This window comes from Kogia breviceps, chromosome 2 (genome assembly GCF_026419965.1).
Source record: "Kogia breviceps isolate mKogBre1 chromosome 2, mKogBre1 haplotype 1, whole genome shotgun sequence".
Lineage (NCBI taxonomy): Eukaryota > Metazoa > Chordata > Mammalia > Artiodactyla > Physeteridae > Kogia > Kogia breviceps.
The window spans coordinates 47,941,570-47,960,422 of NC_081311.1; the positions used below are offsets into that span (position 1 = coordinate 47,941,570).

Sequence of the window (18,853 nt, forward strand, 5' to 3'; positions counted from 1 at the left end):
TTAGAAAGGTATAACCTTCCAAGACTGAACCAGGAAGAAATAGGAAATATGAACAGACCAATTACAAGTAATGAAATTGAAATTGTGATTAAAAATCTCCCAACAAACAAAAGTCCAGCACCAGGTGGCTTTAGGTGAATTATATCAAACATTTAGAGAAGAGCTAACACCCAACCTTCTCAAACTCTTCCAAAAAATTGAAGGGGAAGGAACACTCCCAAACTCATTCTAGAAGGCCACCATCACACTGATACCAAAACCAGACAAAGATACTACAAAAAAAGAAAATTACAGACCAGTATCACTGATGAATATAGTTGCAAAAATCCTCCACAAAATATTAGCAAACAGAATCCAATAGCACATTAAAAGGATCATGAAGCATGATCAAGTGGGATTTATCCCAGGGATGCAAGAATTCTTCAATATATGCAAATCAATCAATGTGATAAACCATATTAAAAAATTGAAGAATAAAAACCATATGATCATCTCAATAGATGCATAAAAAGCTTCTGACAAAATTCAACATCCATTTTTGATAAAAAAAAACTCTCCAGAATGTGGGCATAGAGGGAAACTACTTCAACATAATATAGGCCATATATAACAAACACACAGCAGACATCATTCTCAATGATGAAAAACTGAAAGCATTTCCTCTAAGATCAGGAACAAGACAAGGATGTCCACTCTCACCATTGTTAATCAACATAGTTCTGGAAGTCCTAGCCATGGCAATCAGAGAAGAAAAAGAAATAAAAGGAATCCAAGTTGGAAAAGAAGAAGTAAAACTGTCACTGTTTGCAGATGATGTGATACTATACATACAGAATCCTAAAGATGCCACCAGAAAACTATTAGAACTAATCAATGAATTTGGTAAAGTTGCAGGATACAAAATTAACACACAGAAATCTCTTTCATTCCTATACATTACCAATGAAAGATCAGAAAGAGAAATTAAGGAAACAATCCCATTCACCATTGCAACAAAAAGAATAAAATACCTAGGAATAAAGCTACCTAAGGAAATAAAAGACCTGTACTCAGAAAACTGTAAGACACTGATGAAAGAAATCAAAGAGGACACAAACAGGTGGAGCAATATACCATGTTCTTGGATTAGAAGAATCAATATTGTCAAAATGACTACACTACCCAAAGCAATCTACAGATCCAATGCAATCCCTATCAAATTACCAATGGCATTTTTTACGGAACTAGAACAAAAAAATCTTAAAATTTGTATGGAGACAAAAAAGACCCTGAATAGTCAAAGCAATCTTGAGGGAAAAAACTGGAGCTGGTGGAATCAGACTCTCTGACTTCAGACTATACTACAAAGCTACAGTAATCAAGACAATATGGTACTGGCACAAAGACAGAAATATAGATCAATGGAACACGATAGAAAGCCCAGAGATAAACCCACACACCTATGGTGAACTAATCTGTAACACAGGAGGCAAGGATATACAATGGAGAAAAGACAGTCTCTTCAATAAGTGGTGCTGGGAAAACTGGACAGCTACATGTAAAAGAATGAACTTAGAACACTCCCTAACACCATACACAATAATCAACTCAAAATGGATTACAGACCTAAATGTAAGGCCAGACATTATCAAACTCTTAGAGGAAAACACAGGCAGAACACTCTATGACATAAATCACAGCAAGATCCTTTTTGACCCACCTCCTAGAGAAATGGAAATAAAAACAAAAATAAATCAAATGGGACCTAATGAAACTTAAAAGCTTTTGCACAGCAAAGGAAACCATAAACAAGACGAAAAGACAGCCCTCAGAATCGGAGAAAATATTTGCAAACGAAGCAACTGACAAAGGATTAATCTCCAAAATATACAAGCAGCTCATGCAGCTCAATATCAGAAAAACAAACAACCCAATCCAAAAATGGACAGAAGGCCTAAATAGACATTTCTCCAAAGAAGATATACAAACTGCCAACAAACACATGAAAGGATGCTCAACATCACTAATCATTATAGAAATGCAAATCAAAACTGCAATGAGGTATCACCTCATACTGGTCAAAATGGCCATCATCAAAAAATCTACAAACAATGAATGCTGAAGAGGGTGTGGAGAAAAGGGAACCCTTTTGCACTGCTGGTGGGAATGTAAATTGATACAGCCACTATGGAGAACAGTATGGAGGTTCCTTAAAAAACTAAAAATAGAATTACCATATGACCCAGCAATCCCACTAATGGGCACATACCCAGAGAAAACCATAATTCAAAAAGACACATGCACCCCAATGTTCACTTCAGCACTATTTACAATAGCCAGGTCATGGAAGCAACCTAAATGCCCATCGACAGACGAATGGATAAAGAAGATGTAGTACATATACACAATGAAATATTCTCAGTCATAAAAAGGAATGAAATTGGGTCATTTGTAAAGATGTGGATGGACCTAGAGACTGTCTTACAGGGTGAAGTAAGTCAGAAGAGAAAAACAAATATCGTATAGTAACGCATATATGTGGAATCTAGAAAAATGGTACAGATGAACTGGTCTGCAAGGCAAAAATAGAGACACAGATGTAGAGAACAAACTTATGGACACCAAGGAGGGAAAGCGGCAGGGGTGGTGGTGGTGGTGGTATGAATTGAGACATTGGGATTGACATATATACACTAATATGTATAAAATAGATAACTAATAAAAACCCGTTGTTTAAAAATAATAAAATAAAATTCAAAAAGAAAGAATAAAAAGATATTTCAGATATGGAAAACACAATTTAAAAAATTAAGGGCTAAAAATACAAAACAAAAATCAGCCAATGTAAACCATCATATTATTAAACTAAAAAAAGAAGGAAAAAAACATGATCATATGCAGATAAAGCATTTTAAAAATTCCACATCTGTTCATGATAAAAAAAACTCTCAGTAAAATGGGCACAGAAGTAATCATCCATAACCTGATAATGGACATCTACCAAAAAAAAAAAAACCCCATAGCTAATATAATATTTGATGGCAAAAGAGTGAAGACTTTTTCTTCAAGGTTAAGAACAAGGCAAGGATGTCCCCTCTTACCATTCCTATTCAACATCACGCTGGAACAACAGATTGGAAAGGAATGTATAAAACTGTCACTGTTCACAGACAACATGATTGTCTACATAGAAAATCCCAAGCAATCTATTAAAAAAAAAACAAACTCCTAGAACTAATACGTGAATTAGCATGATCTCTGGATACACAGTTACATATAGAAATTAATCATATTCCTATATACTAGAAGTAAACAATTGAGAAATGAAACATTTAAAATACCTTTTAAAATAGTGCTCCAGAAAAGATTAAACACATAAGTATAAATCTAATAAAAAATGTTCTGGCTCTGTATGTTGAATACTATAGACCTTGACTTTTTAAAAAAAATCATAGGTCTACTGAATATACAAATGGACAAACATTCTATGTTTATGGATTGGCAGACTCAATAAAGTTAAGGTTTCAATTCTCCCCAAATTCATCTATAGATACAATTCAATTCCAATCAAAATCCCAGCAGGATTTTTTGTAAATATAGGCAAACTTATCATTAAATTTCAATCTGTGAATGACACTTTAAAAGTAAAAAGACAGGGCTTCCCTGGTGGCGCAGTGGTTGAGAATCCGCCTGCCGATGCAGGAGACACGGGTTCGTGCCCTGGTCCGGGAAGATCCCACATGCCGCGGAGCAACTAAGCCCGTGAGCCATGGCCACTAGGCCTGTGCGTCCGGAGCCTGTGCTCCGCAACGGGAGAGGCCACAACAGTGAGAGGCCCGCATACCGCAAAAAAAAAAAAAAAAAAAAAAAAAAAAAAAGTAAAAAGACAAACCATAGACTGGGAGAAAATATTTGCATCTGTACAATGGAATACTACTCAGCAATAAAAATGTATGAACTACTGATACAACAAATTGGATGGATCTCAAAGGCCTTATGCTGAGTTTAAAAAGCTAGCCTCAAAAGACTACACATTTGTAATTGCATTTATATGTTATTCTGACAAAGACAAAACTATAGGAATAGAGCAGTGGTTGCCTGGGTTTAGGAATTGAGAAAGGGTTTCATTATGAAAGGACACTATTTAGTGGGATCTTCCCATACCTGATATGTGAGAAGAAGGGTAGAGACAATAAAGGTAAACATAATAAATAAGTAAATTATAAATAATAAAAATTATTGTTGTTATATAATTTATACCATACTATATATAGTATTGTATAATATATATCATATATTATTATAACATAGTATATTAATATAATAGAATAATGAATACACAAATTATATATTATGAAGAAAGGTGATAAATATTACTGCAAAAAACAAATTAAAGCGGAGAAAGAATCAAGAGCACTAGGGTGTAAGAAGGAAACAATTTACAATTTTAATTTGGGGGGCAGGGTTGGCTTGTTTGAAAAGGTAACATTTGGGTGGACCTCAAAAAAAGGGATGCTGATATCTAGGGGAAAAGCATTTTAAGCAAGGGGACTAGCCAGGGCAAAAGTCCCCAGAGTGCGAGTATGTCTGGCATGTTCAGGGAACAGCAAGGAAGCCTGTATTATTACTCTGATACTAAAGCCACACAAAGAAAGGAAGAGACTGATATCCCTCATCAGTATATATGCAAAAATCCTCAACAAAAAACTAGCAAACCAAATCCAACAGTATATTTAAAGGATTATATACCATGATTAAGATCCCAGGAATGCAAGAGTGGTTCAATAAAAAAATCAATCAATGCAATACCCCACATTAATAAAGGAAAAAAACCAAATAATCACCTCAACTGATATAGAAGAAAACATTTGACAATATTCAATACCCTTCCATGATTAAAAAAAATGCTTGAGAGACTTCCATGGTGGCACAGTGGTTAAGAATCTGCCTGCCAATGCAGGGAACATGGGTTCGAGCCCTTGTCTGGGAAGATCCCACATGCTGAGGAGCAACTAAGTCCATGTGCCACTACTACAGAGCCTGCGCTCTAGAGCCTGTGAGCCACAACTACTGAGCCTGTGAGCCACAAGTACTGAAGCCTGCACACCTAGAGCCCATGCTCTGCAACATGAGAAGCCACTGCAATGAGAAGCCCGCGCACTGCAGTGAAGAGTAGCCCCTGCTTGCCACAACTAGAGAAAGCCTGTGAGCAGCAATGAAGAGCCAACACAGCCAAAAATTAATTAATTAATTAATTTTAAAACAATGCTTGACCCGCTGCCCTCTCCACCTTCTCCAGACCCACACTCTGTATTGGCTGGCCTAGAAAGATGTCATCCTTCCTAGGTAGCAGGATCTGGTAAATACCAGAGAAGGTCTGCATGATTAATCACAACCACAGCTGCCATTTATTGAGCTCCACTGTAGAGAGAGAGACAGCGTGTGCATGTGTGTGTGTGTGTGTATGCTGTGTGCGTGGCATGTGTGTATGTCACACGTGCTGTGAAGGAGGTGGTGTATGTGTTACGTTTCACAGAGATTAAATATTCTGTATCTTGGGAATCTCATTATATATTTTGGGATTTATATAATATATATCTTCTATTTTGTGAAAAATGTTACTTAATCGTACTTACATAGATTACCTAATGCTTGTGAAAGCAAAGCACAGCATCTGGCACACAAGTGCTCAGTAAACGATAGCTGGGACCATTATCTAACTAACTAACACCATTATCATCTCCAGTCCTCACCTCACAACACCCCTCAATGTGGATACTCTTATTATCCCCGCATTTGAATTGGGAAATCAAAGCTCAGTGAGATAAAGTAAAAAGGCCCAAGGAACACTAAGGTGTAGAGCACACAGGCCTGAGTCTAAGGCCCACAGCCTCTGTCTTCCTTCTGGAGACCAGAGCCTACTGTGTATGGACAGGTCTAAGCCAAGTTGCATACCCAAGGGGATGCCAAGTGTCAGTGGTGGGCATGGATGAGCACCCTGTCCACCATGCCCAGCCCACTGCCTTGTCCTTTACCCCACAGACTCTCTCAGGAGAGGCTGGGGTTTCACTTCCACTTTTCTAACCATTAGGGAAGGTCAAGGGTGATGTATTTCTTTTAATGACCAAAAAATTGCTCTATTTATGAAATCTGATTCTTGTATATTTAAAAAGTACTCATTGTGAAACCAGGATGACATTTGACACAGGAGTTATCTGTAAAGAATCAGGTCTGATGCCATCTACAAGTTAGAGCCCAAACCTTAAACTTCAGTCTATTGTGGCAGAACATTTAGCAAATCATCACTATTACTGTGGAAGCATGCAGAAAAAAGCGGGACAAATACACACACACACACACACACATACATACATACATACACACACACATACACATACACAGAAGCATACACAGAGGCTTTGGAGGTAGACCTGAGTTCAAAGTCTTGCTCCATCATTTACTTGGTGTTAACTTTCAACCATGTTTCTTACCCTTTCTCAGCCTCCATTTCTTCATTGGTAAAATGCTAGAATTTGAGAGGGAATTAAATGAAAATAAGTCATCGGTGCTCAGTCCCCAGAGACATTCAACAAATGACTATTGCTTTTCATCACCTAATACCACTTACTAAATGATTTTGATGCTGACAAATACTTCCCTGCCCTCTAAAAGCTGGTAGGATAAGTAGAACAAGATTCAACACTGAGATCCTAAGTTAAGCTGCATGCTGTCCAGATGGCCAAGACAGAGGCCTCCTCAGAGAACCCTCTGCCCCTGGAATAGAGAGATCAGGGGACCTCAGAAAGAGAATTCTCCCAACACAAAGCAAAAAGAAAAGGGCCTGGAATCTGACCAAGGCCTAGCTACAAAGGGCAGCTGCAGCCTCACTGAGGCATTCCTGTGTCTGCAGAAAGGCAGGATGGCCAGAATAAGGATGGGCTGCATGGAGTCTGGGGAAAGGAAAATCTTGGAGCAAGATTCACAATTAAAAATCATCAACCACACAAAGAAACAAGGAAACTTCAGTTTAAAATACACATTAAAAAAAATAGCTCTTTACTGTTTACAGGAAAAATACCTAAAGCATGAGGACACAGAAAGCTTAAAGAATAAAAAATTCAGGCACATACTAACCAAAAGAACACTGGTGTAGCCTTATTATTATTAGATAAAGTTGTTATGTTCTAATGGAGATTAAGGTCATCATACAATGATAAAAACTTTGATACCTCTAGATGATGGAAAAATTATAAATGTGTGTGATTCTAATAGCCTCAGATATATGTAAGGCAAAAGTTAACAGATATTGGGACTTCCCTGGTGCTGTAGTGGTTAAGAATCTGCCTGCCAATTCAGGGGACATGGATTCAATCCCTGGTCCGGGAAGATCCCACACGCCGCGGAGCAAGTAAGCCCATGTGCCCCAACTACTGAGCCTGTGCTCTAGAGCCTGCAAGCCACAACTAATGAACCCATGTGCCACAGCTACTGAAGCCTGCACGCCTAGAGCCCATGCTCCACAATAAGAGAAGCCACCGCAATGAGAAGCCCGCGCAACACAATGAAGAGTAGCCCCTGCTCTCCGCAACTAGAGAAAGCCGAGGCACAACAAGGAAGACCCAACACAACCAAAAATAAATAAATAAATAAATAAATTTATTTTTAAAAAAATTAACAGATACTGACAAAGCTACCATTATAATGAAAGTTATTTAACATATCTTAGTAGCTGATATGCCATCAATCTTAAAAGTTGAACAACTGACAAATTTCATCTAGAGGACATAAATAGAGCATTGAACCTAACAATTGGAAAATGTGTATTATTTTCAAGCACACAGGAATATTTATGAAAATTTACCACAATAGGGACACAAAGTTAAGCTCAACTAATTTCAAAGGATTAGCATCATACAGTCCACTTTGTTTCAAGATGACAAAGTTAGAAGTCAATAACAAAAAGATGATCAAAAATACTCTAATTTTGGAAATTTATAGTTCAAATAAGATCCAAGAGTAAAACTGTAAGTCATAAGGGAAATTAGAAAATATTTATTTAGCAATAAATTATATTGAAAATTTGACAGAATAAAACTTGTGTGATGGAACTAAAGTAATAGTTACAAGAAAATTTATATTTAAAAAGAGGACTTAAAATTGGTCTTGTAACAATTAAATTAAGAAAAAGAATACCAGAATAAATCCAAAGAAAGTGGAAGGAAATAATAAGAACAAAAAAAGAAACAGAAAATCAATGTATGAGACAGGAAAAGCTGGACGCTGGTTCACAGACACATTAATAAATTAACCTCTGCCAAGAATGCTGGGGTACTGCAGGCAAAAGAGAAAGAATATACAAATGACAGTGTTAGGAATAAAAAGTTAAAAGGATATTGTGAATGGCCTTATGACAATAAATAAAAACAGGTGAAATGAGAACAATAAACTTGAAAAATAACTTACTAAGAATAATGCAAGAATAAATTGAAATTTATTCTCACAAAAATAAATCTTTGCAGAGGTGACATCAACACCATGATGGTGTGAAAAGCTCCCTTTGTCTCTCCCCTTCAGTCTACAGCTAGTAAAACATTCCTAACTCCAGAAAGCTTCCTCTGCCCAACACAGCAGGATGCTGGAGAGATTCATACATCTGTACATCTGAAGGTGGGTGAATTGGGACACACAGAGGAGGCAGAACCAGGGACTAGCAGAGGCAGTGCTGAGATCCTGGCCCCTGGCCACAGCGGCTGAGTCTGCAGCCCCAGCGAACCTGGTAGCAGCAACAGAGGTGGCACATGAGACCTAGGCCTCCCAGCCACAATGGCACCCATAGCCACAGGGAGCCGGACAGCAGCAGTGGCAGGACCCATGACCCTGGTCCCTCCAGCCAAAGCAGCACCCGCAACTCCAGCCTCCCCCACTCCCACTAATGACAGCAGCACCCACCAACCCAACAACCCTGGGGGCAGCAAAGATGCCCATGACCCTGGCTTCTCCCCTTCCCCACTGTGGCAGCAGTGTCCGTGACCCAGGTGTCACCAGACATGGTAGAGGTGCCTGCCATCCCAGTGTCCCAGGCAGAAATATCAGTGACAGCAGCAACACTGGCAGCAGCAAGGCACAAGCAGTGGCAATGAGGACACCAGGGACACCTCTGGCAGAGGTGCTGGAGGATGGAAAATGCTGTTTCTCAAATATAGCCAGAGGCCACTCAAGAGAAAGAAAAACTTGGGCTATAGTACACCTACTGAAAAACAAAAAGAAAAGTCTTTAATTAAGAACTCGAACTGTTAGAATCAAAGTAAAAAATCTTCACCTAAATAAGAAAGGAGTTTGCTCCTTTAAATGCACCTGCAGAGGAACAACTCATCAAGGATCATGAAAACACAGTATCACAAAAAGAAAATAACAATTCTGTAAAACTTAAAGTCACAGAAGATTGTGATCTAACTGATAGAGAATTCAAAATAGCTGTCATGAAGAAATTCAATTAGCTACAAGAAAACTCAGAAAAGCAGTTCAATGAGCTAAAGAGTAAAATTAATAAACAGAGGAATACTTTACCAAAGAGACTGAAACTCTAAAAAAGAACTAAATGGAAATTCTGGAGCTGGAGAACTCAATAAATGAGATAAAGAATGGATTAGAAAGCATTGGAAATAGAGCAGACCGTATAGAAGAGAGAATCAGCGAGCTCAAAGTTAGAAATCTAGAAATGATTCAGGTAGAAGAGAGAGAAATAAGATTTTTTTAATAAAGAAATTCTACAAGAACTATCCAACTTGATTAGAAAAAGCAACATAAGGATAATGGGTATCTCAGAAGGAGAAGAGAGCATACTTAAAGAAACAATAGCTGAGAACTTTCCAAACCTGGGAAGAAACTGGATATACAAGTCCACAAAACTAACAGAACACCCAATTATCTCAATACAAAAAGATCTTCTCCAAGATACATTATATTAAAACTGTCAAAAGTCAATTATAAAGAATTTTAAAGACAATCAGAAAAAAAAAGAAGACAGTAACCTACAAGTTACCCATTAGGCTATCAGCAGATTCCTAAGCAGAAACTCTATAGACCAGGAGAGAGTGGAATGACATACTCAAAATATTGAACGATAAAAACTGTCAACCAAGAATACTCTACCCAGCAAAGTTATCCTTCAGATATGAAGAAGAAATAAAGTCTTTCCCAGACAAACAAAAGCTGAGGGAGTTCAACACTACTAGACCCGCCTTATAAGAAATGTTGAAAAGAGCTCTTCTACCTGAAACAAAAAGGCAAAAGTACAAAAAACTCTGAGTAGGTAATAAACAGACAGAATCAGAAAATTGTAACTCGTCGCCAGAATAAGTTGTTAAACAAGTATAGCATAAAGGTTAAAGGGGGGAAAAAGCTTTAAAAACAACTATAGCTACTTCAATTTGCTAATAAACTCACAACATAATTTGTGGCAACAAACATAAAAGGGGAAGAAGACAAGGACAAAATCTGTATAGGCAAATGAAGATGAGACGCTTACAGCAGAAAAAGAACTATGTAATCTATGAGACAGTTTATACAAACCTCATGTTAACCACAAAACTAAAATCTAGAGCAGAGAAATGAAACATAAAAAAGAGGAAACTTAGAAAAATATCATATAAAACCACCAAATTAAAATGACAGAAAATCAAGGAAAAAGAAACAATGAAAATACAGAGCAACCAGAAAACAAAAGATAAAATGGCAGTACTGAGTCTTCATATATCAATAATCACTCTAAATGTAAATGGATTGAATTCACCAATCAAAAGACACAGAGTGGCTGAACAGATTAAAAAACAAGACCCAACTATATGTTGTCTCCAGGAGACTCAGCTCTAAAGACAAATACAGGCTCAAAGTAAAGATATGGAAAATGATACTCTAAGCAAATGGCAGCCAAAATAAAAAACAGGTATAGCCATACTCATATCAGACAAAATAGACTTCAAGCCAAAAAAGATAAGAGACAAAGATGGACATTGTAAAAGGGGATAATCCATCAGGCAGACATAACAACTACTAATGTATTTGCACCTAATGTAGGAACACCAAAATATATAAAGCAATTTTAACAAACCTAAAGGGAGAAACTGACAGCAACACAATAATAGTAGGGGACTTGAATACCCCACTTACATCAATGGATAGATTACTCAGACAGAAATTCAACAAGGAAACACAGGCCTTAAGTGAAACATTAGACCAGATGGACTTAAATGAATACAGAACATTCCATCCAAAATCAGCAGAATATACATTCTTTTCAGGTGCACATAGAAATTCTCAAGGATAGACCATATGTTGGGACACAGATCTCAATAAATTTAAGAAGAATGAAATCATATCAAGCATCTTTTCCAATCACACCTGTACGAAACTAGAAATCGACTACAAGAAGAAAGCTGGAAAAACGACAAATATGTGGTATCAAAATCTGTGTGATGCAGCAAAAGCAGTTCTAAGAGGGAAGTTTATAGCAACACAGTCCTACCTCAAGAAATAAGAAAAACCTCAAAAAACAATCTAAACAGGGCTTCCCTGGTGGCGCAGTGGTTGGGAATCCGCCTGCCGATGCAGGGGACACGGGTTCGTGCCCCGGTCCGGGAGGATCCCATATGCCGCTGAGCGGCTGGGCCCGTGAGCCATGGCCGCTGGGCCTGGGCGTCCGGAGCCTGTGCTCCGCAATGGGAGAGGCCACAACAGTGAGAGTCCCGCAAAAAAAAAAAAAAAAAAAAAAAAACAATCTAAACATACACCTAAAGGAACTAGAAAAAGAAAAACAAACAAAGCCCAAAGTCAGTAGAAGGAAGGAAATAATAACAACCATAATGGAAATAAATGAAATAGAGACTAAAAAGACAATAGTGTGAAACTAAGACATGGTTCTTTGAAAAGATAAACAAAATTGATGAACTTTTAGCTAGACTCACCAAGATAAAGAGAGAGAAGGTTCAAATAAAATCAGAAACAAAAATGAAGTTACAACAGATATCACAGAAATACAAAGGATTTTAAGAGAGTACTCTGAACTGCTATACACCAACAAATTGGACAACCTACAAAAAATGGATAAAATCTTAGAATCACACAACTTTCCAAGACTGATTCATGAAGAAACAGAAAATCTGAATAAACTGATCACTAGTAAGGAGATTGAAACAGTATAAAAAATATCACAAAAAACAGAAGTCCAGGACCAGACAAATTCAGTGGTGAATTCTACCATTCAAAGAAGAATCTCAAACTCTTCCAAAAAATTGAAGACAAGGGAATGCTTCCTAACACACTTTATGAGGCCAGCACTACCCTGATACCAAAATCAGACAAGAACAACACAAAAAAGAAAATTATAGGCCAATGTCTCTGATGAACATAGATGCAAAAATTCTCAACAAAATATTAGCAAACCAAATACAACAATACATTAAAAGGATCATACACCATGATCAAGTGGGATTTATTCTAAGGATGCAAGGGTGAGTCAACATTCACAAATCAATCAATATGATACATCACATAAACAAAAAAAGGATACAAATCATATGAGCATCTCAATAGAGGCAGAAAAAGCATTTGACAAGATTCAACATCCATTTATGATAAAACTCTGAATAAAATGAATAATGGTCATAAATGACATATATGTCAAACCCAGCTAACATCATACTGAACAGTGAGAAACAAAGCTTTTTCTCTTAGATTAGGAACAAGAAAAGGATGCCACTCTCACCACTCTTACTTAACATAGTAGTGGAAGAATTAACATCGTTAAAATGTCCATAATTACCTAAAACAATCTATAGATTCAATGCAATCCCTATCAAAATCCCAACATTTTTCACAGAAATAGAATTTAAAAGTCCTAAAATTTGTATGGAACCACAGAAGGCCTTGAATAGCCAAAGCAATTCTGAGAAAAAAGAACAAAGCTGGAGGTGTCACACTCCCTAATTTCAAATTATACTACAAAGCTACAGTAATCAAAACATATATAAAGAACTCAAACAGGGACTTCCCTGTGACACAGTGGTTAAGAATCCACCTGCCAATGAAGGGGACACAAGTTTGATCCCTGGTCCAGAAAGATCCCACATGTCATGGAGCAACTAAGCCCATGTGCCACAACAACTGAAGCCCACACGCCCAGAGCCTGTGCTCCGCAACAAGAGATGCCACCACAATGAGAAGCCCACACACCCTAACGAGTTGCCCCCACTCACCGCAACTAGAGAAAGCCTGCATGCAGCAATGAAGACCCAACATAGCCAAAAATAAATTAATTAATTAAAAAAAAAAAAAACTCATACAATTCAACAACAACAAAAATTTTCTAAATGGACAGTGATCTAAGTAGAGATTCCAAAAATGACATACAGGTGGCCAACAGGCACATGAAAAGATGTTCAACATTACTAATTATTAGGGAAATGCAAAGCAAAACCACAATAAGATATCACCTCATGCCTGTAGAATGACTATTATTAAAAAGACAGGTAACAACAAGTACTGGTGAGGGTGTCGAGAAAAGGAACCCTCATACACTGTTGGTGGGAATGTAAAAAAACAGTATGGGGGCTTCCCTGGTGGCGCAGTGGTTGAGGGTCCGCCTGCCGATGCAGGGGACGCGGGTTCGTGCCCCGGTCCGGGAGGATCCCACGTGCCGCGGAGCGGCTGGGCCCGTGAGCCGTGGCCGCTGGGCCTGCGTGTCCGGAGCCGGTGCTCCGCAACGGGAGAGGCCACAGCAGTGAGAGGCCCGCATACCGCAAAAAAAAAAAAAAAAAAAAACCCAGTATGGAGATTACTCAAAAATTAATAATAGAACTACCATATGATCCAACTATTCTGCTTCTGGGTATTTATCCAAAGGTTATGAAAACACTAATTCAAAAAGATATATATGCACCCCTATGTTCATTGCAACATTATTTACAATAGCCAAGATATGGAAACAATCTAAGTGCACATTAACAGATGAATGGATAAGAAGATGTCACACACACATATACACACACAATGGAATACTACTCAGCCATAAAAAATATGAAATCTTGACATTTGCAAAAATATGAATGGACCTTGAAGGTATTATGCTAAGTGAAATAAGTCAGATGGAGAAAGATAAATACAGTATGATTTCACTCATGTATGGAATATAAAAAATACAAAATAAATGAACAAACAGAACAAAACAAAAATAAACACATAGATAACAGAGAATGAACGGATTAGTGGTTACCAGAGGAGAAGGAGGGATGGGGGATGGCAAAATGGGTAAGGAGAATCAACTGTATGGTGATGAATGGAAACAAGATTTTTGGTGGTGAGAACACTATGGTATACACAGAAGTCAAATTATAATGTTGTACACATGAAACTTATATAATTATAAACCAATGTTACCTCAATTTTAAAAATGTGCAAAGACTCTTAACAGACTTTTTCCAAAGAAGATACACAAATAACCAATAAGCACATGAAAAGCTTCTCAATATCATTAGCCTTCAAGGAAATGCAAATCAAAACCACAATAAGATACATCACCCCCACTAGGAGGGCTATAATCAAAAAGATAATAACAAGTGTTGGCAAGAAGGTATTCAAACTGAAACCCTCATACACTGCTAGTGAGAATGTAAAATGGTGCAGTCACTTTGCATAATGATTTGGTAGTTCCTCAAAATGTTAAACATAGAATTACCATATGATTTAGCAGTTCCACTCCTAGGTATCTAGCCAAGAGATATGTAAACATGTATCTACACAAAAACTTGTACATGAATGTTCATAACAGCACTATTCATAAGAACCCCAAAGTGAAAACAACCCAAATGTCCATCAGCTGATTAACGTGTAAGTAAATTGTGGTATACACACTGGAAAATTATTTGTCAATAAAAAGAATGAAGTATTGATACATGCTACAACATGGATGAACGTTGAAAACATTATGCTAAATTAAAGAATCCAGAAACAAAAAAAAATCACATATTGTATGATTCTATTTATATTATATATCCAGAATAGGCAAGTCTCTAAATACAGAAAGTAAATTAGTGGTTGCCTGGGACTGGAGGTAGGGGCAGGGGAAATGGAAAATAATTGCTAATGGGTATGGAGTTACTTTGGGTGTGATAAAAATGTTCTAATCAATTGTGGTAATGATTATATATTTCTGTGAATATACAAAAAAATTTATTGTACATTTTAAATGGGTGAATTTTATGGTGTGAGAATTATGTCAGAATAAAGCTGTTTTTTAAAAAGGTTAAAAAAAAAAAAGAATAAATCTTCTCTCAAGAAAACGTCAGGCTCCTGAGATTTTACTGGCAACTTCTATCACATAGCTAAGGAACAGAAATAGTAGGACTTCCCTGATGGCACAGTGATTAAGAATCCACCTGCCAATGCAGGGGACACAGGTTCGAGCCTGGTCCAGGAAGATCCCACATGCCATGGAGCAACTAAGCCCGTGTGCTGCAACTACTGAGCCCGCAAGCCACAACTACTGAAGCCCGCACGCCTAGAGCCCTCAGTCACAACTACTGAGCCCTCAAGCCACAACTACTGAAGCTTGCATGCCTAGTGCCCATGCTCCGCAATAAGAGAAGCCACTGCAATAAGAAGCCTGCGCACCACAACAAAGAGTAGCCCCGCTCGCCACAACCAGAGAAAGCAACAAAGACCCAAAGCAGCTAATTAATTAATTAATTAATTTTTAAAAGAAAGGAATAGAAATAGTAATCTTTCCATAAACTCTTTCAGAGAATCGAAGAGGGGACCCTGTCCAATTTATGAGGTTAACACAAATTTCACAGTAAAAAAGTCAAGAAAGGAGTGTGAAAGGCTGAACTTTCTCAAGAACAAAAATTCTTTTCAAAAATTAGCAAATCAAATCTAGCAATAATTATATCATGAGCAAATTGTGAAGGAATGCAAGGTGAGAAAACTAATTGATTTACCAGATTAACCAATGTAACAGGAACAATCATATAATTATTGCGGTAGTTGGAGAATTGACATCCATCTCCCTCAACAGCAACCCCCTACATGTCTGGCCAAAGGGGGCACTCTTTGGAGAAACACGTGCAATGTCTTTCAGAAGAGTGTCCTGTGGTATTAAAGCAAGAGGACCTGGAGAGGTGGCAGGCAGGATAGTTTACTGAAATATTAATTTGTGTTTTGTCGTTGCTACTTCAGAGGAATGAAAAAAAGACACCAACTATTTTGTTGCCTTGTTTCTTTGTTTTTCCTCTCTCGCTCCGAGGGGGTGGGGGGTTCTTTGTGCTCCCCTGCTTTAGTGAAATTCTGTGTTACAGGGATGAAAGCAAAAGGTTGTTTATCAAAGTATGAGGTCCTTGAGGAGATGAGCCTGCCGAAGTAAGAGAAATTGTCCTTGTTAGGGGAAATGGAAGCAGCAAGAAAGAACAGGAAGAGTCCCAAGATTGGGAAGGATGCTGTTCTTTGTGTCTTACAAGTCAAGGACCTCACCCACACCCTGGCAGTGCCCAGGCGGCGGGGAGATAAGCCCTAGGAAGTCAAAGGCTGCCGGGCATACCAGGGAGGCTGGGCCCAGGCATCAAAGCTCCGAGGAACAGCAAAGATGCCAAAGAAGAAAGTGAGCCTATGGGCAGCAGAGCTCTGCCCTCAGTTTCCAAGACCGGGTAAGCTTCCCTGGTTCTCCTGCGACCCGACAGCATCTCCCAGCCCTGTATTGAGTTGGACTGGTTTTCTGCCAGCTCTCAGGGTGGGGGTGGGTGACGGGGAGAGGGACTTGAAAACAAAGTTAACTTGATTTAAAGAAAAGACAGTCCTGCTGTCACCAGCAAAGCCCACTGGAGTCCCTAGGAAAAACAAGATGGAATCTAGGTGATAAAATAAGGTCTCACCTCTTCTGTGCTTAGTCTAGTTTCACTTGCTCATACGGTACAGCACACAGAGGCCCCGCACCGGGAACCTCAGACCGGAGTTTCGGCTGCACACGATACTCAATTCAAGATGGCGGCGGTGAGCTGTGCGCAGAGACACTGCACCCGGCACTGCGATCTCCACCCCCTCCCGCTCCACTCTAGATCCCTAAACGGCAGCTCCACCCCTGGCCTGTCAGGAGAGCAAGTGAGCTGGCACCTCTCCATTCAACGATAAAAGAAGAAAGCTTTCCTTTGCTTCTGAATCCAACTCCGTCTCGTTCTATTGGCTGGAACAACGCCGGACGGGGACACCTACTCTGAAGAATAAGTAACAATGTGACTTTTCCTCACACCCAGTTTGTACTACGCATGCGCGGGGTGTTTTGCGTAGGACTCGGGAGACAGAGATACACTGATGACAGATTAGAGAAGCAGGCAGCAAAGCTCTACCTGTCCTCCAGGTCTGGCCACTGCTTGAAGTTTCCCTGGGGGTCACTGCCGGCTTCTCCCTTCTGAGCGTCTGCAACCGCCTCCTGCCTCGCCCTCGGGGAGTCCTTCAGGTCCTTGCACAGGTGGAGGGTGCCTCGGGCCATGCTGTCCAGGAAGCTGAGGATCTGGAGGCAGCTCTGTATCTTGGGTGGGAGTGGGCTGGCAGAGGAAAAAGCCGCACTCATCAAATCGGCAAATGGCCTGGCCTTTGTGTCCTCCCAGGAGTGCGGAGGAGCGCCCTCTTCTTCCAGGGCCCCGAAACAGCCCAGCAAGCAGAGGTCCTCTGCCAGCTTCTCAAACAGTCCGGTCCTCCTAAAGAAGTCGCTGTTGACGGGGTCCAGGTACAGTGCTGCAGACACAGCACAGAGAGTGTGCAGGACCAGGTCCAGGGTATGGCTGGGGGACACTGTCCCCCAGGTCTGCAGTGGGGGCTCCCGGAGAGACCCCTCCAGGTCAGAGAGCAGGGACAGCAGCCCATTGAACCCACTGGAGACTCTGAAAGCAGCACGGCCTTTGGGGGTCTCCAGGATCCGGAGCAGAGACTGAAACCAATGAGATACAAGTGAGTGAGATGGAGGAGGCAGATCTTTAACGCTGAGCTCCCACCCATCCCTGCCAAAGCGTTCCGGGTGCTCTTCTGCACTCCACTCCGTAGGAACAGCGAGCTACCGATGCGCGACTCGGAAACACTGGGAGGTCAGTACATTCCTCTTACTTTTAGTTTGGGTTTGTGCCTCAGTGTCTTCATTCAAATGGCTGCTCTTAAAGGTTATGCTGCTTTATAGGGTTGACTTACAGTCCTGTATCTTGACTTAAATGCATCTCCCTCCACAAAGCTTTCCCTGACCCTTAGCTTGTTCTCATCCCAGGCTGAGTGCACAAACCTCTAAATCCCCAATCAAAACTCTCACCACACTGTATTGAAGCTACTTGAAAATTGTCTCAGCCTTCCCCTGCATTGAAGCCCCATGATATCAGGCTTGCTCACTGCTATGGAACATAGCACCTACTTAATAAATATTTGCTAACCTTATGGAATGAACCATTTCCTGTATTGCAAAAGGAGACTCAGTGAAATCTATATAAAGCAACTTATTACTATTTACCTCCCTCTCTGTGCAAGCACAGATACTTCTAATAAATGAAAGATTGTCAAACAAATCTACTTAAAACCTGGTGTGAAAAATATGAGGAGATTAACGTGGAGAAGAGAAATCCTAATGGAAGGAAACATATAGATATAGCATATAATATAGACCGTGTGTGGAATTTAGGCTATTACAACACACATATGCAATCTACCTTCTCCAGATTGCTGAGATTTTTACTGGACAGCCAAACTTTTAATTCCTTCTAAAATCATATATTTACTAAGCACTTCCAATGTACTATTCATTGAGCCCTGTGCATGATATACACTAGGTATTCAATAAATGTTTTGGAAG

The 18,853-nt window shown here is 39.4% G+C and overlaps 1 protein-coding gene across 1 annotated transcript in view; it reads right to left on the reverse strand.

The window, feature by feature from the left end:
* The window catches only part of WDFY4 (WDFY family member 4), a 275,410-nt gene that overhangs the window by 214,010 nt on the left and 42,547 nt on the right, over positions 1-18,853 (reverse strand). The window contains exon 12 of the mRNA XM_067025200.1: positions 17,370-17,950. Coding sequence (XP_066881301.1) covers positions 17,370-17,950 — 581 coding nt within the window. The remainder of the gene's footprint in view (positions 1-17,369; positions 17,951-18,853) is intronic.